This window comes from Tasmannia lanceolata, unplaced genomic scaffold (assembly GCF_043159265.1).
Source record: "Tasmannia lanceolata isolate RefF3 unplaced genomic scaffold, GAP_Taslan_0.1 ptg000015l, whole genome shotgun sequence".
NCBI lineage: Eukaryota > Viridiplantae > Streptophyta > Magnoliopsida > Canellales > Winteraceae > Tasmannia > Tasmannia lanceolata.
The window spans coordinates 16,862,757-16,886,103 of NW_027518692.1; the positions used below are offsets into that span (position 1 = coordinate 16,862,757).

Below are 23,347 nucleotides of genomic sequence, written 5' to 3' on the forward strand. Positions count from 1 at the left end.
CATCCTCTATTTTTTATTCTGGGAAGGTTTCCAATGCAAACAAGATCTTTGCATATCCGCACACCTGTAGCTAGAGCTAGACGTAGGGTTTTCTTGCTTCTTTCCTTTCCCATGCCCTACCTCTGAAATTAGGGCAAAACTCTGCAATTTCTCTGCTCATATAGCCCGCCTTCTTTCTCAGATCTCGCCCAAAATTCTCGACGAGCGGGAAAATAAGACCTCGTTATTTGTTTGTGCCAGACAAAGAGGTATGGGAAAATTGTCTGTGGAAATTTTCTTTTGGTTTCATGTTTTCTTGCGATGTGGCGATTTAGGGTTTCGGTTTTTCCAATTTTATTTCATGTTTTCTTGCGATTTAGAGATTTAGGGTTTCGTTAGTTGTTTGGGAAATTTTTCTATGGAAATTCTCTTTGGTTTCATGTTTTCTTGCGATTCAGCGATTTAGGGTTTCGTTAGTTGTTTAGGAAAGTTGTCTATGGACATTCTCTCTGGTTCCATGTTTTCTTCCGATTTAGGGTTTCCGTTTGGTTATCTTTACTTTCTGGATAGACGCGGTTTTATGATCAATAGGGTTGCAGGAATTATCAAGGGTTTCAATTTTTTTTTAGAGACAGATGAGATCGGTCGCCCTTGATTTTTCTCAAATTTAGGGATGGAATATTTGCAGATTTATATGCTAATGATTATTTTGTTCTTGATATTTCTAAATTAGAAAATATGGGGATCTATTTCTAGGGTTTCCATGTTCCTTTTCTTTTCTCAATTCCTAAGCTAAGATTTGTTTTATTTGGATCTGGAAGTTTTTGTCTATGATCTGATTAAGGGTAATGTTATCAGCACAGCCACGTTTTTATAATTGCAGAAATGCAGCATTTCTTTTCTATTTTAATTGGCTTGTCAGAGCTTTTCGAGAACGGTTAATGACCTTTGACAGTTCTTTAAATAATAGAAGATAAGATGTGTTTTTGCAAATATCCCTTGATTAATTGTTTCTTCAGATAGTATATGGTAGGGAGTTTTAGTCTTTTGTTTAAAATAGATAAAGCTAAAACTTTGATTTCAAAATGGCAATCTTGGTGTTTAAGATAAGTCTGGACAATTATTTATTAGTGCCCGTAGCTCAGTTGGGGTTTTGGGGCAGCCAATTCATATTTATTAATATACTTTTTATCACGAATTTTCACTATCACAATGCTTGTACGTTTTTATATTTCTGATTTGAATTTTAAGGAATGCAGCCAAATTCACAATCTCCAAGATCAGCTTATGAGCAGCGCCCATTTCAAGGCGTTAGTATTTGGAAACCTAGCTTGTTAAGACAGTGGATTTCAGTAAAGTGATCTAAGCAATACACATACTCTATCGGCTGTAAATTGATACTTCATCTATGGACAAAGGTGTTGGTGCTAGTCTTTTTGTTAACGATGGCTCATTCATGGAAAAGTTTAAACAGCTCCAACAAGAAAAGCATGAAAAGAAAGCGAATGCTGAGGAGTCTAGTTCTGGCATTCCATTCAATTCACCTGGAACTATAAGGCCTAATGCTACCATTAGTAAGATATCATTGGATTCTAAAACAAATGACTCTCGGAAGACTGGTCTATCGCTCTCAAATGGCAAACTTGCGTTCAGCTTAAAACAAAAGTCAAAGCTTGCAGTAGCCCCTGTTATTTTAGGTGCAGATGAAGATGAAGATGAAGATGAAGGGGGTACAGGAAATGGGCCCACTGACGGACCCGCAAAACGGCAGAAATTGGGTCTACCAGAAACATCTGAGCCATCATCAGAACAAGGGGATGTTGGTAATTACTGCTTGTTTATACATTCTTTTATTGGTTTGACTGGATTTGGGACGTCTTTTTGGAACTTTTGTTTTGTTTCTTATTTCTAATTTCCATGGTTTAAGTATTTGTATTGTTTTGGAACTTTTGTTGATTTGCTTATTCTGTTGAACTAGAAATACTGCAATATTTTATAGGGAAGTGATAAATTCACGCCTTTTCTTTACACGGGACAGCCAACTACAGTGTATGTGGCATTCTAGCCCGTTGAATCCTTCCCACATGAAGTAAATCAGCCGTCTGCAGTCATAGATACACCAGAGGTGGCTGCCCCAAGTAAAAAAAGGGGGGGCGGATTTATCACTTCCCTATTTTATATTATAAATTTAACCTTTTCTACTCTTCATAATGTTATTTTTATAGCTATTAAAAAATTGCTGTTGTGACATTGAAATATCCTACGAATTTCAAAACTGTAAAGATGAGGATTGATTGTGAAATGAAGCAGCTACTAAAATGATGTATTACCTTCTGGTTAAGGATTTTCTGCATAAACTGCTGTTGACAAACTCCGATCAAATCCCAATTTATTGAACATTGCTCTTTTTATTGCTTCACTGTTGATGTGAAATACATCTTTGTATGCAGTATTGTGGTTGGGTCAGTCTGTTATCGTGTGTGTATATATATATATATATATATATATATATATATATATATATATATATCTGTGTGTGTGTGTGTGTGTGTGTGTGTGTGTGTGTGTGTGTGTGTGTGTGTGTGTCTATTAAATTTACCTTCCCCTGCCCATCTAAGCTATTATATACAGAGTACATGCTAACTTAAACATTTGAGAAGCTTATCTCCAAGCCGCTGTTGTATTGATGATGTGATGTCCTTCCTCTATTGAAAAGTATATTGTAGGTTCAACCTTAATACGCGTTAATCTCAAACAATAGTTTTTTTGGGACATTTATTACGTGCAAGCACCTGGGAGCTCAGATTCTTTGAGTGCATTATTTTATTTTTCTTTTGTCTTTTTCATTGTATGTTGGTTATCTGTTTTTTCTAATGGCAGTTATCTGTTGTTTTTGTTCCTTTTCTCCATAAATCTAAGTCTGTGAATGATAAAAATGATAGACCATAAGCATACTGCATGATATTCAAATATACTATCTCCCACTATTGATTGCTGATAGTTATGGCTACAGACTCTTAATGATCTACACTATTGATTGCTGATAGTTATGGCTACAGACACCATTAAAAAAGCGTTATGACTTATGGCTACAGACTCTTAATGATCTACACACAAATATTCATATACAAGCATTTTTCCCATTTTTCTCTTTTCCGTACATAATTATATAATGATGAGTTCATTATTGTGATGCTGAACATCTTTTTGCTTCATTGCAATTCTGTTGCAGTTTTTGGTGCAAGGATTTCATTTCAATCTCTCTTTAAAAATATTTGACCATTTGAGGCACTGTTCCAAATATTTTGTTCTATTATTTATCATCTCTAGGGCTACTAACTTTATTTCATTCCACGATATTGCATATTTCCAATGCATGCCATGTCCGAAATTTATCCTTTTTTCCCATCTAATTTAGTGGGCAACAAAATCCCTATGTTTCTTTCTGCTAGCAAGCGGCATGAAATTAATTCTCATGCAATTTTTTGGTTTTATTTTGGTTTTATTGTGCCCCGATATCTGATTTACATACAGACATTCTCACACAAGCATACTTTCCTTTTTTATCTTTTCAACATATAATATAGTGATGACATCACTTTTGTAATGCTGAATATCTTCTTGTACCCCAATATCCGATTTCCAGGATCCACTATGAATATATTTCATATTTAAAATAGAAGAGAGCATAGGTCTAGAGTATTATGGATTTGGGCCACTTTACATTTCTAAAATATATTTTTTATTGTGGTGCTGCAAGAATATGTTTCCGTTCTGGAAACCTTCGTTCTCCACCCCCGTTAGTTTGCTAGCACTTAGGGATTGGTGTAGAGATATAAGTGTGCTCTATTCTAAATTTCGGGAATGATGTAACAGCCCATTCTTGAAGGTTTCTTGTCTCATGAATGCAGCTTATGTCTTGTCTCTATCAACCTTGGTGGAAAGAGATGATGATTGAAAGAATTCAAAAATGTGGCACACCCTGCTACACCAGTAATTTGCATTCCCTTGTTCATGCTCTAGGTATTAATCCGTTCTTTAAGTGACATGCAGCACCTTATCCACCAAACGACCCTGCAGTGAAGAAAGTTGCAGACAAATTAGCTAGTTTTGTGGCTAAGAATGGAAGGCATTTTGAGGATGTAACACGTCAAAAGAATCCTGGAGACACTCCTTTTAAGTATGTTTATGGAAGTGATTTCTATTTTGCTGCTAATTTTCATAAAGTAATTTACTTATACATGTAGTTTAACTGTAATCTGGTTTTTATATTCCTTGCAATATAAAATTATGTTCCCTTGTACGCACTTTAAGATATATTAGCAGTTCCTCTTTTCTTCTTCTTTTGAATGATAATAGTTAAGTGAAGAAAGAAAAACAAATTTACAGAAGGGGCAAAAATTGTGTGATACATAAAACAAACTAAATACTTCAGCCCTAGTTAAAGGTTCTGCAAAATCAATTGCTTTGGAATAACATGGACAAAAGATGGCGCAGCCCAAGAACCACAACCACAATTCAAGAAGAAAAATCTCAAAAGACAAGAAATGTATAACAAAGAAAATCTCACGTCCCCCTATTACAAACCGTGAGACCCACTTTTATTCAACCGTTCCAAACTCAATAGTCTCTTTCCAAACCCCTTCTTACACTTCCTAAAAATAATCAAAAGCAAAATAGCAATAGCCAAACATAAAAATATGAAAGAATCTCTCACACAGAGAGAAGACAAGCTATTATAGAAACTAACCTATAAAGACTTATAGCCAAATTCGTTTGCTTTATTTAGTTGCCATGTAAACAGCAAGCCCAATGTGAAATAAAGGCATGTCCTTCACATGCACAGTGATAACTAACATTTAAAGCTTATGTTTCCAGAGAGCTTGTCCTAATCTTGGTAACACCACCCTAATCATGGTAACACCACCATTCCTCCATGATGTGTAACTTCTCCCAAAGATTATATGGTTATTTTGGAGGATGGGAAACTTGCCATATTACATGTTTATTCACGGAAACGCGTGACTTCCGCACTCGCCGTTTTTGTAACTTTTGGTAATACGCATATTCGAAATCCCGCTCAAGTTCCTGGATTGCATCAGTCACTCCCCGTTGAGAAGAATTCATTCCCGAATTCGCCACATCATCTTCTGATGAATTTTCATGATACAATACTAAATGCTTGACATTGAAAACATCTGAGATGCGATGACTAGGTAACTTGAGGCGAGAAGCATTGTCATTGATCCATTCCATGATCTCGTATGGTCCTATCATCTCAGGGTAGTGTTTGTCATAATCACCCTGAGGAAAGTGATCATTGGTATCAGAGCTGGCTCCTTCCTTGGGTTGAAGAAAAAGTTTGGTAGAAAAGTTTGTGTGGATTCGTGATGGCTACAGATTATCTTTGATCACTTCAGAGAAGAGTTGCCGAATGCCAAGATTGAGAGGTAACACCGGAGTTAAAGTCGTTTTATTATTACTTAGAGCAAGAAATCATAAATGGAGAATCCCCACTAATTTATGATGAATATTCAGAGGATGGATATTTAATCTTTCCTAAAAGTTCTAATGGTGATTTATTGACGTTTGATGGTGACAAAGTGACCAACAATTCACTGGAAGAGGTAATCGATGACTCTTATAGTATCCAAAACGAAGCAACAAAAAAATTAGATTGGATATCTCATTTGGTGAACCTATGAAGAGATTGAAGAGATATGTGAATGGAAAAATTGTGCATTGATTTCTTTATCAGTTTATCTTGACCCATTTTTATTAGATCTTATATTGAAGCCTACGACGGTTACTCATGCCTTCAAGCTCATTGAAGATCAAGAAAGAATATATTTTTATCTTGGGAATTATATAATGTGGTTAGGTAAATTTCAGTTAATGATCTTTCTTCGTTACTTCAAAACTAGAGGACGAGTATTTTTAAACCATGGAAGAATGATGGAGGCGAAGACCACCGAAAGCATGTGTTGTTTGAAAGATTCAAATCTGAGGACGGATTTTCTCTAACCTGGGGAGGCTGATGCAGCCCAAATCATAGGGCTGATTTGTTTCAATTTTCCTACATGCCAATTAGATATAATTGTTTCCATTTTCTTTCATGCCAATTAGGATAGATTTAATTCTATTTCCATGCATGACCAAATAAGGAATTTGTCCATTCCTTGCATAGCTAAATAAGGTCATTTAGGATTGAGTTTACTTTTATATATTTAGGTTGCCATTAATATGAAGATGGCTATTTTAGATGTTTCTTTTAACTTGTATGAGATTCTATTTTTAGAATTCCTCATAATCTTAGAAGGAGGTGGGTGAGACATGTAATGGGACTTTGGTTATTGAATGAAATTCGCCTTTAGGCTTTTGAGTTCTTTTGAGAACTTTTGGTTGCTTGGATTACCACTTGCAAGAGTATTTTCTAGTTTCTCTCTGATAAACTAGACTTCGACTGGATCGAAGTAAATCACATCCCCGTCGACGGTGATTGAAGTATTCTATTCCCTACGACAGTGTTCGAAGGGCCATTTTTCCATTTGTTTTATCAATCTTGCATCCGCTGCTGCACCACGAAGAGCGTCCAGATCAACTGATGCAGTCCAAAAATCTGGACGCTCTTCGTGATGCAGCAGCGGATGCAAGATTGATAAAATAAATGAAAAAGAGCCCTTCGAACACCATCGTAGGGAATAGAATACTTCGATCACCGTCGAAGGGGATGTAATTTACTTTGTTCCCATCGAAGTCGAGTTTCTCAGAGCGAAACTAGAAAATACTCCTGCAGGTGCTAATCCAAGAACTAAAAGTTCTCAAAAGCCTAAAGGCAAATTTCATTCAATAATCAAAGTCCCATTACATGTCTCATCCTCCTTCTATGGATTAGGAGGAATTCTAAAAATGGAATCTCATACAAGTAAAAAGAAACATCTAAAATAGCCATCTTCATATTAATGGCAACCTAAATATAAAAAAGTAAACTCAATCCTAAATGACTTTATTTAGCTATGCATGGAATTGACAAATTCCTTATTTGGTCATGCATGGAAATAGAATTAAATCTATCCTAATTGGCATGAAAGAAAATGAAAATAATTATATCTAATCGGCATGTAGGGAAATAGAAACAAATCAGCCCTATAATTTGGGCTGCATCAGCCAATCTTCAATGAGCTTCAAGCCATGAGTAACCGTCGTAGGCTTCAATATAAGATCTAATAAAAATAGGTCGATAAACTGATAAAGAAATCAATGCACAAATTTTCCATTCACATATCTGTTCAGTCTTCATAGGTGTTTCCCAAATGAGATATGTGAATTCACCGGAGTTCCATGGTGAATTTCCAGCCACCGTACACGTAGTATGGAAAATATTGTTTTTGAGGCAGTCATCGGAATTGTCTCGGGGCTAAATCATCGCCCTTCGAATAAATAAGGCTTCTCCAACGTCGCCTTGTAGTTCCACCACTTCCTCCTCATCTTCGTACTCATCATAAATGGGTTCGTCCTTACCTTCTTTGTCTGCATCGATAAGCAACTGCTTCCCCTCTCGATTTTCCTTTCGACAATCTGTTGCCTTATAGCCAGATTATCCACACTTAAAACACCGGATTGCAGTAGTACTGGGACATGTGTTGGGAGTGGTCTTCGCAATGTCTCGTTCTTGTTGCCGCTCGAGAACCAACGCCTTCTGGTGTACTTCAGATACCAACCAAAAGTTATGTAGATTCAGAACATCTCGCATTTGGGGTTTCATTCCGCCAATATATTTCGCCACCATTTGCTCTTCACTTTCTGCCCATTCGTTACGAGCGACGAGCTCATAGAATTCATTAGTGTATACGTCCACTGATCTATTGCTCTGCCTCAAATCTTGTAGCCATTGGTAAAAATCTTGGAGGTAGTTAAAAGGAAGGAAAGCCTCCCGCATTTTCTTCTTCATCCTCTCCCATGTATTAATTTTGGACTTTCCACGATGAGATCGTGTTAGTTCCAGTTGTGTCCACCATGCCGAGGCTCGTCCCCTCAGCTTCAAAGTCACAAGTTGGACTTGCTTGTGGTTTGTAACCCCTTTCAACTCGAATATTCTTTCCACCGTGCATAACCAATCCAAGAACTCTTCCGCGGACAATTCACCATGGAACTCCGGCATCTCTATTTTCAATCCGGATTCCCAACTGCGGTTGTCTCTTTCACGCGGGTTCACTGGAGCCTCCATTCGCACCTTGTCATGGAAAGGGTTCAGGCGGGTTTCATCTTCCTCTTCGGTTTCTTCATCTTGGCCAGAAGTTTCCAAGTGAAGAATCCGGGCTGTCAAGCCTTCGACTTGTCTTCGAAGCGTTGCTAGTTCGTCTCGTGTCTCAACCTCCGCCATCGGAATTGTACGACTGCCTCTTCTCTTTGGTGGCATCATCAATCCACTGCCAACTGCAGGAGCGAGATAGCTCTGATACCAACCTGACGCAGCCCAAGAACCACAACCACAATTCAAGAAGAAAAATCACAGAAGGCAAGAAATGTATAACAAAGAAAATCTCACGTCCCCCTATTACAAACCGTGAGACCCACTTTTATTCAACCGTTCCGAACTCAATAGTCTCTTTCCAAACCCCTTCTTACACATCCTAAAAATAATCAAAAGCAAAATAGCAATAGCCAAACATAAAAATATGAAAGAATCTCTCACACAGAGAGAAGACAAGCTATTATAGAAACTAACCTATAAAGACTTAAAGCCAAACTCGTTTACTTTATTTAGTTGCCATGTAAACAGCAAGCCCAATGTGAAATAAAGGCATGTCCTTCACATGCACAATGATAACTAGCATTTAAAGCTTATGTTTCCAAAGAGCTTGTCCTAATCTTGGTAACACCACCATTCCTCCATGATGTGTAACTTTCTCCCAAAGATTATACGGTTCTTTTGGAGGATGGGATACTTACCATATTACATGTTTATTCACGGAAACGGAAACGCGTGACTTCCGCACTCGCCGTTTTTGTAACTTTTGGTAATACGCATATTCGAAATCTCGTGCAAGTTCCTGGATTACATCAAAAGACAACTAAAGCTCTAGACAAATCTTACACTTCATCTGAAATGTGGGTTATTCTCCATGTGACCCTGGTTCGTCTTGAAGGCCCCAGCAATTTACTACTTTTCTTAGGCTTAGCAGACTTATTGGTGAGTGGTGGTCTCGCAGTGTCGGCCTTCTATCATATACTATTCAGCAGTTTAGTGCATGTACATGTTACGTAATTGTATTTGTATGTTGCTTTTTTTTAAAAGACAGACAATTTTACTAAGGGAGGAAAGGGAAAGCCCTTCGACTGGGACGGTCAATACAAAGATAAAAAGTTAAAAAATACAAAGAAAAGTACAAAACGAAACCTAGAACCACGAGGGGGAAGGAAATTAAAAATATCCAAAACCACCCTACCAACTCCGGAACGAGCTAATCTATCCGCATGTATTATTTAGTGATTTATAAACATAATATATCATTTGACTGTCGTCAAGATATGCATGATGTAGTTCAATATTCCCTCCACCCCACCTCGCAAAAAAAACCCAACATGAATTATATATGAAAGCCCGACATGAGAGGAACCCTACTTTATATCCATTTCTTCTCATGTATGGGTAAAATAAAACAAATAAGTTTTTTGACCACTAGGTTGATGCTGACCATTTGGGATGTATGAGTGGTTTGATTGACAGGATCTTTTGGGAATGATTGTTTGAAAACTGTGTTTGGTAGCTGTCCTTGCAAGTAATTGGAAGGAGTACTGATTTTATAGCAGGAAGGATTCTTGTAATTAGTAATAAATGGATCAGAAATCGTATGATATTTTGGTCACTTAGTAATAAAGAGTTCTTCTTGGTAAAAAGTGATGATTTTTTTTACAAACATTCAAAGGAGGTGGGAAAGTGGGATAAAGAAAAGCCAGTTTGGAGATGGAAGTTATTCTGCTATTGGCTTTCTTCACCTTTGACGTAAGCTCGTTTGGCTATTTTGGTGACGCTTGCTTGATTAGACGCAATGTGGAGTTGAATCATGCATTCTCGAGTATGAGTGGCATCAAGAGCTTAGTGGAGGTGTTGGTGCCATATCTTCTTTCCTTTTGTTGGTTGCACTTGCACCCGTTCTACGAATCCTTTGCCAACCCTAGTAGTGTATGAGTAATCTCCAATTTTAATTAATGCGTTGATAAAAGTTGGGCGGTTTTTTGGAGCTTGGCTGATTCCAATGACGGCGTTTAGTTGAAAACTCTTATAGAGGCTGCAGTTCTTTCTATAGATTGGGTCTTTCGTTTGTCCCAGTCTAAAACTCCATGCCCATGTTTTGGTTTTTTTTTTTGAATGGTTGCAAATTTCGTTTTGGTGTTTTTCCTTCTTATTTATTTTTTGGCTACGTGCTTTCGAGTTCTATTTTCTTTTCTTTTTCATGGATTTTGTTTGACACTTGTTTCTCATTCTTCTAATAGAAGTTTTTGTTGGCAACCTTAGAAAAAAAGTGAGAATGAAATTGACATGTGAGTTCAATTGAATATCATTGTAATAATAGTGTATTCCAACCGTGTGGATTGGCGTGGTTGGATGGGTCTGACTTAAGGTTTGTTGTACTTCTCCAATGTCATTAAAGAAGGGGGGAGGCGGATATCGTTTCCCTAAATTTTTCACAGGTGTAATAATATGGTTTTTTACCTTTTCATTTCTCTGAACTAAGAGATGCCAATTTTTTATGGTCTCGAGTCTCCAGATAGAAAGATACTACCAACGTTTCTGGCAATCTGAACAGAAGGATCCTCATCTTTTGAACTTTCTTCAGATGTTGATTTTGTTTCAATTTTCACTGTTTTGGATAGGCAAGTGGGTATTATTGATGTTTCCTTGAAATAAAAGGGAGGTGATGGTTCTGTTTACACGGACCTCTCCTTCCTAAACCTGATCCTGTACTTAAGAAACCTTCACCCATCTTTGTTGCAGTTTTTTCCCCTTCTGGTAAGCCCAACTCTGGTTTAGCTTACCTCAGAAGAAAATTTCAACATGTATACCATTAGGGGAAAATGTGCTTCTCCAAGGTGACCTGTGAAAACATTCCTTCAGGAAAATAACGAAGCCTACTTTTGCACTATTTGTTTATTAATTATTTAATTAATATGTGTTTGTCTAAGGTTTATTTGGTTAATAATAATCAATTTTTTTTTGTTCCATTGGTTCTTGATCATAAACCAGTAGGCCATGTTTCCCCCCAAGATAGTCTCAAGGAGTATCTCTCAGCATTCTTAATTGCTTATCTTTTTCTCTTTTAAAGAAATAATTTGTGGATCTAGATTTTTGTTGTATAGTTGCTTTATGCTTTTTTTCTAGATTTCTTGGTTTTCTCCGTATTGTTTTTATTGCTCTGCTTATTGATTTTCTGCATCATATGCATTCCAGGTTTCTATTTGATGTTGAGTGTGCAGATTACAAATACTATGTGTATCGTCTTATTGAAGAGGAAAAGGTTCTTGCACAGACAATGGATTCTCAAGCATCACATACTGGTTGGTTGCCCTTTCTCTGGCTTCTTGAAATTTGAGTTGTGTTCCTTGAATGTGGATACCTTGTAGTATTATTTCGGGAACTGATATTAGTAAACAGACCCCAAATGTCAGAATGAACAACCGAAAAGGAACTAACTTTTCTATAAACCAAAATATCACATTGGCAAGGCTATGCTGTAGATAGTAGAGTTCTCGCCGGACTCGAGTTCACAGAAATCGTGCTCAATCAATCTTGGTCTGTATTTGATGTAGGATATGATTTGGATCTATTTGGACAAATCTTAGGATGAGAGGGAAACTAGAGTTTCTTTTGGTAGGATAACGAAGGAGAATAGTCTTTAAATAGTGGTCGTATGATGCATGCAATTCAGTTCTCTCATTGAAATAAAAATCTAGGTTTTCTTTATCTCCTTTTGGATTCAAGGTTTCTCTTCCAGTACTGAAACCATAATTTGTTTTCAAATAATACATACACACATGATATGCACGTATAATTTTACTTAACTCCTTGTTGGCCATTTCCTAGGAACATTATGTTGGCAATAACTTGAGGTTGCATATTGTTCCAAGACCAAATCATAATTTGATAATTTTCTCTGGGCCACTCTTCACAGTTATTACCAAACTCGCTGACTTTATTTAAAGAAAAGGAATATTTAAAGTTTCCATTTGTACCATGGACTATTCATAGATTGAGACCAAGAAGGTAATTAGGCCAATTTAACTTAATAGAAGCATGTCATATTCCTGTTATATCCATCGAGTTCTATTCCTCTTATATCCATATTGTTTGAAAAACTGATTTTGTTTTCACTTTATTTCTGAAGATCTAGAAATGTGATAGCAAACTGATCTATATTCTATATCAACCTTGAATCCTCGACTAGTGACTGGCGCAACAAGGTAGCACAATCTGCATGAAAGTAGTACAACTAAGAAATGGGACAGCATGATAGCACTCTACACAGATGTAGCATGCTAATCACAATTAGGGCATCAAGGCAGCACATTAACCACTCTTCATGAGCAGCAAAATTATGAATTAGGGCGGCACACTACTTCACTCGAAGTCAGCACAATCCGAGGAAAGCACACTAGCTTTACCACAAAAAACTGAAAAACAGCCCAATGCAGTTCACACAAAGTAGATCTGTGGTCCACGCAAGGAAGCACAAAATCCCAATCCACACGAAAATAATCTAGGCACAAATTAGATAAGAAATCTCACCATCATCATGATGACCGCACAGTCGTTTGTCCTATTCATAGAATCTTACTTGAACTTCTTCCTTGATACATCATTATCACCAAAAGAGGAGTACCTTCAAATCAATGCTACACGACCCAAAAAATACAGAGAAATCCATATGTTTTCTGTTCTAAAAAATGGAGAAAGCCTTCTAGCTTGTTCAACACAAAAGATTCATGGCTTGGAATATGCCTTAAAGTTAAAAAAAAGGCCGCGGTTCGATGCACCATAAAATACTGTACCTGATATTTATCAGACGTTTCCCCATAAAAGATTCCGAGGGAAGGTTGATCTCTTCTCTTCTGATCATAAAGGTGCGACCGAAACTTTGCCTGCATGAGCCTACACTAATCAGGTAGGGTTGGGGATGCTGGCTGGGTTGTTTGGTTGGGATTTTTCGGTTTGCACAAATAAGTTTGTTGTGCATGTTTGTGATAATAAAATATATTATTGCTTAAAAAAATTGTTGTGCATGTTTGCAATGAGAAGGCATCACATAAAATTTTTTGTCTCTTGCAATACATTATATATGTTAAGTGTATGCGATGAAAAAAAATCTTCAAGAAGTTTATTGTTGTGTCACTTTACTATTTTGAACTCCTCATCATTGTCTATCAGAAATTAGGTACTTAGCATTTTTTTGAGTGATTGTCCTTTTTGGATTTATTTGTTCGTTTTTTTTGGGGATTTATCTGTTTGAATGATTGGTCATCTTGGGTTTATTTCTTATTTTTCTTTCAGCCAGTGTAAGTACTTCGTCTTCCAGACCATCAAGTGGTTCTCAGACGAGTTCTCTTCAGCAGCTTAAACCATCAAGTGGTTCTCAGACGAGTTCTCTTCAGCAGCTTTCTAGTTATCAAATTCCAGCCTCTGCTTTATATGAGGATAATGAAGATGCAAGGTCTTCCATGAATTCACTTCAAGCATCACCAATGGGAAGAACCCCCTCTCATGGTATGTTTTTATTGCCTCGTTTTGCTTTCTTTGTTATCTTATACTTTTTCACCATGGCGACTCAGTAATGAGTATGAAAGTAGGGCATGCTTTATAGTCTGCACTTCTATTTAGGATATTGATTTTTTATGTAGTTGTCAGTATAACAAATAGGTGGAAACATAAATTATAGTCTTTTAAGCAAGGAAGCAGGATTCTTCCCTGGGAGCCTTCGATTCCCGCTCTGGCAACCTTGTTTTTAAGCCCTTTTCACTTCGTATGTTTTTTATTATTATTTTTTTGGGATTTTTGCAAAAGAAGTCATCTACTCTGCTTTATTTGCAAAAAGGGTATTCTAGTTTGACAATTTGCAAATGGAGTCGTCACATTTCAATCAAATTCGTAAATCAAGTCTCATTTGGGACCAAAATGCCCAGGGTGGATTGTGTTTTACTCCCAACAAGACTAGATTACCCTTATATGTGAAAAGACAATAGTTACCTTGTAAAAAGACCAAAATATCCATGACGGCCAATGACATCTGTTTAATCAAGGGTGTGCGAATATCATCTGCACATATAGTAGCATTCTTGGCCAAAGTTATGTCTGGCTGTAAAAAAATGGGCCCACCCCATCAAAACATGTGGTGTAAATTTTCGTAGGCCCTACCTTATACATGGGTGTGGGTGCCTACACATAAAAGCATGAGGCAAAATGGTAGGCCCCACCCAATGCATGAGTTTGAGTTGAGTTGGTGGGGCTCACCCTGTTAAAAAATATTATTGAGCATCACAGGTATTTTGGTCTTTTTCTTAGGTAATTTTCATCTTTTTACAAATAAGGATGTTTGGTTTTTTTATGGGTCCAAAAACAATTCAGCATGGGTATTTTGGTCATAAATAAATGGCATGTCCTGATTTGCAAAATTGACTCAAATATAATGACTCTATTTGCAAATTGTCAAAGTAGAAGACCCATTTTGTAAATAAAGCAAACCAGAAGACTTCTTTTGCAAAAATCCCTATTTTTTTTTGGAAGAATGTGTTCCTTGAAATTTCTGCATTAAGTGTTGTGTGACTGCTTTTGGCAAACATGCTACGGTCTCCAGCATAGTTATCAATTCCATTCCGTTCCGGCTTGAATGGACCGGAATTCCGGTTCCGGCTCGGAATCCGGAACGGTTTGGGCATATTTTCCGTTCCGGCAGGAATTCTGCTCCATTCCGGCCGGAATTCCGGACGAAACAGGCGGAATGCCCTGTTTTGCCCAGAATTGACTGAAAATGCACAAATTTTTCGAAAAAAATACGGCAATGCCATTATAGCTGTTGGGATTGCCTTTTGACCCTTTTACCCTCATTTTATGACTGTTTATGACCATTTTATGGCCGTTGGAAGGGTATTTTTTAATGAATATGCCTTTTGGGACACATATTTTGGACTTTTTATTAGTTTTTTATCCTTTTCTATTGATTTTTTTTTTATTTTTTGGGATTTTTCTCATATTTTTTAATATTTTTTTGTGTGACCGAAAAGTTTCGACCGGAATGACCGAAATCCCACTGAAATTTCGTTTCGGTGGCCAAAACGGAATGGCCACCGAAATGGAATTTACAACTATGGTCTTCACCCAATCGTTCTGAAGAGAGTTGGAGGATATGGAGTGTTAACTCAATTATTGTATCTGTATGAACCTATGAATTGATTTTTATGTGTTCAGTTGCCCATAAATGCTCCTATTTTCTTTGGTGTCAAATTTATTTTGTTTTTTGCCTCTGAAAAAAATAAATAAATTGATTTTTATGCGCTCAGTGGCCCATAAATGCTCCTATTCTTCTTTTTGGGTGTCAAATTTCTTTAGTTTTTTGCTGGTCTGAAATATGTGTATTTCTTTACTTGCTGTTGTTTTTGTGGGTTCCCAAAGCCTACTTTATTTCACTTCAGGCAATCTAGGAAGGAGTTATTAGAGAGTAACACCCTCTCTTTATTAGTGACCCTCTCATTTCTCTATCATCATTTAATGCATGAAATTTCATGTGCTCAGAAACACCAAAAGGATTGTAGGATCAAATGGAGTGAAACTTGTGCTTTTGATATTCAGATATCATAATTATGCTCCAGTGATGTGTGGTAAACTTAGCTAAAAGTAGATTTAGAATCTGAAAATTTTGCATTACAGGTGAATCAAATGGACCTGCGCCTACAGATCCTATAGCGATGATGGAATTCTACGTGAAGAAAGCCGCACAGGAGGAAAGGAGGCGACAACCTAAACAATCAAAAGATGAGATGCCGCCACCTGCTTCTCTTCAAGGTCAGTATTTCCTTGTTTTTTTCCTGATTTTATTAGGATAGGGCTGGCAGATAAACCAGACAAAAAAAATGTTCAATTGGCTTTAAGGAAATAGTCCCTTTCCTGTGTTACTTCAATTTTCTCAAGTTGCTCTGCCTGCCAATTTTATCATCACAAATCCACAAGGCAATTTTTTTTTTTTTTTTTTCTGATTTTTTGTGAGCCTTTCAGGTCCACCAAAAAAGGGCCATCATATGGGTGATTATATACCAGAAGAGGAGCTGGTGAAGTTCTTGTCTACCTGTAATGATGTTGCTGCACAGAAAGCTGCTAGAGAGGCTGCAGAAAAAGCAAAAATCCAAGCCGACAATGTTGGCCACAAACTTTTATCCAAAATGGGTTGGAAAGAAGGTACACTTCATGGTGTTTTTCCCTTGGCAGTTGGCAGCACCCTTGTAAACTTAATGCTTAAGTTACCTTTGTACTTTCTTTTGTGTTATCTCGTCTGTCCTTTTTACCTGCAACCATATGTGCTTGTGACCTTAGACATTTAGGGCCTCTTCGGTGCCACAAAATTGGTTCTTATTTGAGAAAAAGATTATTTTAGGATTTGCAAATGGGGCGTCAAGGCTTCTTTGCATTCCATTAACTATATATCCCTTCCAAAACTTTTATAAGCATTATTTGCATGTGGCCCTATTTGAAACTAATCATATTTAACTTCAAAGCCTTTGGGACATCAAGGCATCTTTTCATGCCATAAACTTCACTTCCAAAACTATTATAAGCATTATTTGCGAGGGACCCTATTTGCAACTAATCATATTTAACTTCAAAACCATTTGCATATAAGTTCATATGCAAATAATTTTTAGAGGTATCCACAGAGGCCCTTAATCAAGTATTCTTGAATGAAAAGTACCTTAAAATCTGTAGTTTAAGGGAAGCGTGCACACTTCTTACACGTTTCTTCATAATTTAGAGTTTACTTCCTATTTAGGTGATTATTTTTCCTAGAAGTGTTTTTCCTTTTGATTAGGCCGAAAGAGTATATTTAAAGCGAGCGCATTTGAAACTTAAAAACTCATCTTAAGTTGAAATGAAACTTGTGTGGATCTTTTTTTTTCTAGAAGACGTAGCATCAAGTCTACATGAATTAAATATATGAAAATATAAATTACTTAAATTTGTAATTCTATTCAGTATACTGAAGTCTTCTTTACTATTTATAATCCTTACCTACAGTGACACTTCCTCCCTAACCTATTTTAACACTATTTTTTCTGCCTTTCTTTTTCGCTTTCAAATGAGGTTTATTACATGCTTCATGTTGATTTTCAATGGTCCTTCCAACACGTTTTCTCTTTACCTCTTTATAGCTTTTTTCTTCCCGCATTTTGTCTTATTTAAACCCTTTGCTTCCCGCTTTCGCTTCCCACACTCACTAACTATTGCAAATATGGAAATGCACACATCCACAAAATTTTCCTTTTAAATTGCATAGTTCTCTATGTTGTTAATTTTCCATTGTGGTGGGTACCTAAAGAAAAATGATTAGGGCCTGGGCCAAGACAGCCGCTCCCTGCGTGCCCTCTTGTGGACCAGACCACATGTCCGTCCTTTCTCTGCCATCCTGCTAAGCACTTCTTTACAGTAAAGCTTATGTCATTTACTTGCAAAGTTAGGGTTGTCTTAGTGATATTGGGTATAAACCCAAGATTGTTAGGGTTAATCTGTTGCAGACACCTTTAGCTGAATGTGTCTATGTCAGGTGAGGGACTCGGCAGTTCCAGAAGTGGGCGTGCAGATCCAGTGATGGCAGGAAATGTAAAGTTGAACAATTTGGGTGTTGGGGCCTCACAACCTGGTGAGGTCACCCCGGATGATGACATTTACGAGCAATATAAGAAGCGGATGATGCTCGGTTACCGTTACAGACCAAACCCTCTTGTAAGGACATCTCTCTCCTCCCTCCCTTGCTCTATGCATTGCTTTTTTAGGAATCTTACACCTGTTAATTTAATGGTGATGAGTGTTAAAACAACCAATTATTCCTAAAGCTTAAGCTATTACAGATGGTAACATTTTTTTCATTCATACTTCAACGTTCCTCCTCACTAGGGCTGCAACTTGGGTCGGGTTTTACCAAAACCCGACCCGCATTGACCCGACCTGAAAATAGCTTGGGTTGGGTTCATGTTTCTTGGGTTTCGGGTCGAGCTGGGTCTACGATCCAAAAGCCCGCATGAATCTCGGGTCAATCCGGGTTTGAAGGGGCCCGACCCGACCCGACCCGACCCGACCCGAGTTACTTAAGTTATAGTATGTATTTTTTTATCTAAAACTTTGTTACTTTAAAAGTGAAAACTTAAAAAGTAAAACTCACGCACGCAAGCAATCAGAGGGGCTCTTTCCATCTTCTGTTCGTTTCCCCCCTTCAGCTCTCGGGTTTCAAGTTTCAACTAAATAGTTATTGCACTAAATAGTTTGTTGTTAATCTCATATGAGTATAATCATTTTCATTTGGTAATGCATCAATTTATTATCTTTGGACTAGTTATTAGTTAATGCACTAAAGAGTTTGCCATGCTTGAGTTTTTCTACTTCTATGAGTTGAGTTGCCTTGCCAAACAAGAGTTTTCCTTAAAAATTGCATCAACGTAAAAAAACACGACCCGACCTGACCCGGCCCGAGATTTATCATGGGTAGGGGCCGGGTTTGGGAATCATGGGTTTTCCGGAAAAAAACCCGACCCGACCCGACCCGAGATATTTCTCGGGTAGGGTTTGGTTGCTTACATTGTGCTTGGAGAAGGCTCCCAATATTGTGGTGTATATCACATATGCCTGAGTTTGGTTGCTTACATTGTGCTTGCAGAAGGCTCCCAATATTTTTTTAGGGAAGTGATAAATGCGCCCCTATTCATTACTTGGGCACCTAGCTGCAGTGTATCTATGACTGCAGAGGGGCTGATGTACTTCACATGGCAATGATTCAGTCCTGAGTAATGAAAAGGGGCGCATTTATCATTTCCCTTTTTTTATGCCTTTTTTGTCATGCGCTCCGATATTGTTGAATTGAATTGTTTGTTCATTTGTTTTGCTCTCTGCTTGCTTTTTTTTTTTTTTGCAGGGCAATCCAAGAAAATCATATTATTGAGGAACATGGCATCATCTCTACTAGAAAATGAGACCTTTTTTAAATGGAAGATTGATATAGTGATTATCTTTTAAGAGATCACACACACACTGCTATGGAGTATGTTTTGCTGCAATCAAACTTTGGTTTTGAGTTGATTAATGTATTTCTTTGCACTTGTGCTCACCCTCTGCAGAAAAAATGACTGCAAATGTTGGATATGTAGTCAAGTTATTTCTTTAGCCATTGCAGAATGAAATTGTTGGGGACTTCTTTGTAACCCGAGGTTTATTTGCCGTAAAACCTGTCCATGATTAATCAGATATCAGCTATGAAGCATGGATACAGGTACCGGGTGCGGGTACGTGGATAATTTTAAAATACGGGTGCGTTACGTGGATAATTTTAAAATACGGGTGCGTTGGGTACACTGAATATAATATATTTCTATATTTTATTATATATTTATAAAAATTTAAAAAATTAAAGGCCTTGTTCGTTAGGGATTGTCCCAACTCCCAACCGAATGGCATCCCAAACAGATTATTGGACTCAAAATTAAACATAATTTCAACTCCAATAATCAGTTTTGGGCTCTCAATTGGGGGCCTGAATCTTGGCCGGACTCACATTCCATGCCGTATTGGTTGGCATAGATGGCCTTGTGAATATTTGAACCTCTCTCTCTCTCTCTCTCTCTCTGCTGACCCAATTTTTTATAGCGTGTTTTGAAACCCTAAAAAAATAAGGGTTTCTTATACGCTGGATGTGTGGAAAAATATGAGTGGGTAAAAGTAGAAGTGGGGTCCACTTTGTTCAATGATCCAAACAATTTATCTGCTATTCCTTGCTTTGGTTAGGCCATCCATAATTTCTCTCATTGGAGATTCTAAGCCTCTATTGCATTTTTATAAGAAAGTCATAGAAGACCATTACAGTAATAGCTTAATTAGATAGAAATGTGGTTTGTGTAGCCAAGTGAGGTGGTGGAGTTGATTCAAACATAATTTCTGTTTGTTTTTTATACAAACATAATTTGTTCAAATGTAGTAGCTGTCGAGGCCATGGCTTGTATTTTTAGACTTTATTTTAGTTACCTGAATTATGGATGTTTTAGGATGCAATATGTTTTTTTCTTGTGTAAAAATAATGCACCACGATATAGATTTAACAGTATAAGTTGCTTCTCATTAAATTTTCTTTCAAAAGATATCAGAATCACGGAAGGAACCTCCACCGGCCGCTCTTCGTCTCTTTTTCTTCCACGTAAAGCTAAAATCTTGACCTAGAATCATGGTTTAAAATTTCGGTTTCGGTAACCGTTTAGGACCCCACCGAAAACTGAAATTTCAGACTGAAATTTTGAAACACTTTTAAAAAAAATAAATAATGGCATTTAATCGAAATTTCGGTCCGAAATTCGGTAAATGGCGAAAAATGAAATTTCGGTAAATTCCGGTTTCGGTCTGAAATTTCGGATTTCGGTCAAAATTTAAAACCATGCCTAGAATCTATTATAATGGCAGCAGGAAGAGTGGTTTTGACAGATTGAGTCTTTTATCAGTTATGGAAAGTTAATAGCGTTTTCCAACAAATCTGTGAGAGGAGAGAGAGAGAGAGAGAGAGAGAGAGAGGGGAAATTGGTGGGTATTGATTAAGAGTCTTTTTTTTTATGGGCTATTTGGAACTGTCAAAAAACTTATGCGTGCCACGTTGGATTGAGGCTGGATGGGGGACTGTCCACGTCAGCATGAACAATGAAACCCCCATCTTGCTATATTATATTAGATTAGATTAGATTAGATAGATTAGATTATATGTTAATAGCATTCTTGGCCCATGCTGTGTAAACTGGTGGGCCCGCCTTATGCATGGGCTTTGGGTGGAAATTGTGAGGACTTGCCCCGTTCTCCCACCATTCCACACATCAAGACGTGTGAAATGGTGAGCACCGCTCTATCAAAACACTAGGTTAAAAATGGCAGGCCCCATCCCATGGATGTGTTTGAAGGAGATCGTGGGATCCATCCCATCAAAACATGAAATTGTGGGCCCACCCGATGCATTGGTTTGAGTGAAAAAGACTATCCAATAAAATATTTTTCTTGGAAAGGAAGAGCATGACAGTGGAAAGAAAGATGGTTAATATATAATAGAAAATGGTATTGAAAAGGAGACATGTTACAGCAAATGGTGTCATTCTAATTATCCTCTCTTTAGGGTTTAGGATTCAGGCTTTATGACTTCTTTTTTTTTTTTTAAGAAGATTTTATAATCAATAGGGCTATCCATAGACATGATGGCTCCGCCTATCTAAACAATTCAAATTTAAATGGATTTGTTAGGAGAAAAAGAAGTCACAGCGAAGAAGACAAGCATGAAAGATTGGGAGACGATTAGGAGGGAGATTTGTGAGTAGTTTTTGGTTGCATGAGAAAAAATAGTGGAAAATGTAGGGTGTCATTATCAAAATGTAGGGTGGAAGAGAGAGAAAGAGAGAAAAAAAATAAGACAAGAGAGATTCTCCTAATTTTCCACACAAATTTCTCCATTTTGGTGAAAAGAGGGAGAAAATTATGAGGGGGGACATCTCCGCCACGTAGGCGCCACCTAGGATAAAATGCAATAATGATGTTCAGAAGTTGTCTAGTGGTCAAATTTCTAATTGACAACCAAACATGTTTTGGGGAGATCTTTGGAAGATCTCAAGCATTTGAAACTCCCACAATCCCCCCAAAATAAGCAACCAAACAGAGCATATGGGTTCGTCTAGTATGCTATTTGTAACATAAGAGAAGACACGAAACGAAATCTAGTCGAATGGGACATTAGACGCAAGTTGTAGGTCCATTCGTGGGGGCCACAACGTAAATAAGATGTATCCTGTGTATCATCTTCTTAGGATGATCCTAGCTCTCTGATTGGTAGAGGAACTATACATTCTAGAAACCTCAATAGATCGGAGGCTCCAGATCATCGTATGGAAATGATCTATGACATACGGGCTATTTACGCTGTGGGTCAACAAATGAAGGGCTTGGATCATGCTAGGAAGTGGGTCCCACTATACTGGACTTCATGCGCTCACAGCATTTAAAAAGTTTAGAAGAAGCAATGCAGAGAAAGGGGATGAGAAAGCATGATAGGATGGTCACTGACTTTGAGATATTAAAATCCAAACAAAAAAGATTCACGAGATTCAGCAGACACGAAGTGCAAAAGAAAAGATCCTCGAATAGTAAGAAAGTGAGAGTTAGATTTGTTAGGCCCACATCTTCGATCTTCCACCTGCTACTGCTCTTTGCTGCTTTTATTAGCAAAAGATTAGCCCCCACACCCCCCAAGAGGCGACTAATCCTACACCCATTTTCTTGGCTAGAATTATAGGGGTGCAACTTGGGTTGGGCTCTACCCGAACCGGATGGCTTCAACCCGATATTGGGTTGGGTTGGGTCAGGGTTGGATTTGGGCTGGGTTAGGGTTGGGAAAGGCAATCAAGGGCTCCTAAAGATAAGAATAACAGCTGGTACTGGCAAACACACGTTGCATTGGGTAATGCGTCTCAATTCTCAGGTTTCTTTACGGTGAAAATACCTCTACGCTCTAGATGTAAAATGACCAAAATGCCTATGCACGGCCATTTATTTAATGCGCTTTACGTTCAGGTGATGGTAGAGATTGGAAAATGATATTTCCACTCCCGTCCACCATTTAGGTGGGCCCCACTTCTCTCTGTGTCTTTTGTCCTTTGCTCTCGACCCAACACCGTCTAGCCATAGTGATCCGTGAGTTGGATCCAGCTGCTCCCAGCAGGTGAAAAAAAACCCCCGTACTTTTTCTTTATTCTCTTTCTCTTTTCCCTAAAAATTCAGCCAAAACATGTGAGAGAGAGAGAGAGAGAGAGAGTATTACCCTCGTTTGGGGTGCAAATTGAGTCGGGTTGAGGCCAACCCTAACCCTAACCGAGATAGCATTCTCTCAACCCTAACCCAACCCAACCCAACCCGAGCCCGGGTTGAGGATGTCAACCCTAACCCAACCCGCCTCCAAATCGGGTCGGGTTGAGTTCGGGTTCATCTCGGACTAAATAAAAAAAAATACAAGGGAAAAAGCAAAATCCTAGAAAAAACATGAGAAAACTAGAGTATAGAGGTCGGGTTCGGGTAAGATTGCCAAGGCCTCAACCCAAACCCAAC

General features: G+C 37.8%; 1 protein-coding gene across 2 annotated transcripts; it reads left to right on the forward strand.

Annotated features, from left to right (window-relative positions):
* LOC143892675 (SURP and G-patch domain-containing protein 1-like protein) lies at positions 1 to 19,474 on the forward strand. 2 transcript variants are annotated; one of them, XM_077397458.1, is made up of 9 exons: positions 1 to 248; positions 1,231 to 1,802; positions 4,033 to 4,159; positions 11,432 to 11,538; positions 13,529 to 13,741; positions 15,899 to 16,033; positions 16,244 to 16,423; positions 17,784 to 17,962; positions 19,146 to 19,474. In XM_077397458.1, exons 2-9 carry the CDS (start codon positions 1,388 to 1,390, stop codon positions 19,170 to 19,172), a joined length of 1,383 nt encoding a protein of 460 aa, XP_077253573.1. In that variant the 5' UTR covers positions 1 to 248; positions 1,231 to 1,387; the 3' UTR covers positions 19,173 to 19,474. The 2 variants fall into 2 exon arrangements, with proteins under 2 accessions (XP_077253573.1, XP_077253572.1); XM_077397457.1 differs by having other exon boundaries at positions 1,239 to 1,802.
* The last annotated feature ends 3,873 nt before the right edge of the window (positions 19,475 to 23,347 follow it).

Bases quoted from the DNA above. Each gene is read 5' to 3' on its own strand.
- LOC143892675 (XM_077397458.1), top strand. From the start codon at position 1,388: ATGGACAAAGGTGTTGGTGCTAGTCTTTTTGTTAACGATGGCTCATTC. The intron at 16,034-16,243 runs GTCAGTATTTCC...TGAGCCTTTCAG, and splicing joins GCCACCTGCTTCTCTTCAAG to GTCCACCAAAAAAGGGCCAT. The intron at 16,424-17,783 runs GTACACTTCATG...TGTCTATGTCAG, and splicing joins CAAAATGGGTTGGAAAGAAG to GTGAGGGACTCGGCAGTTCC.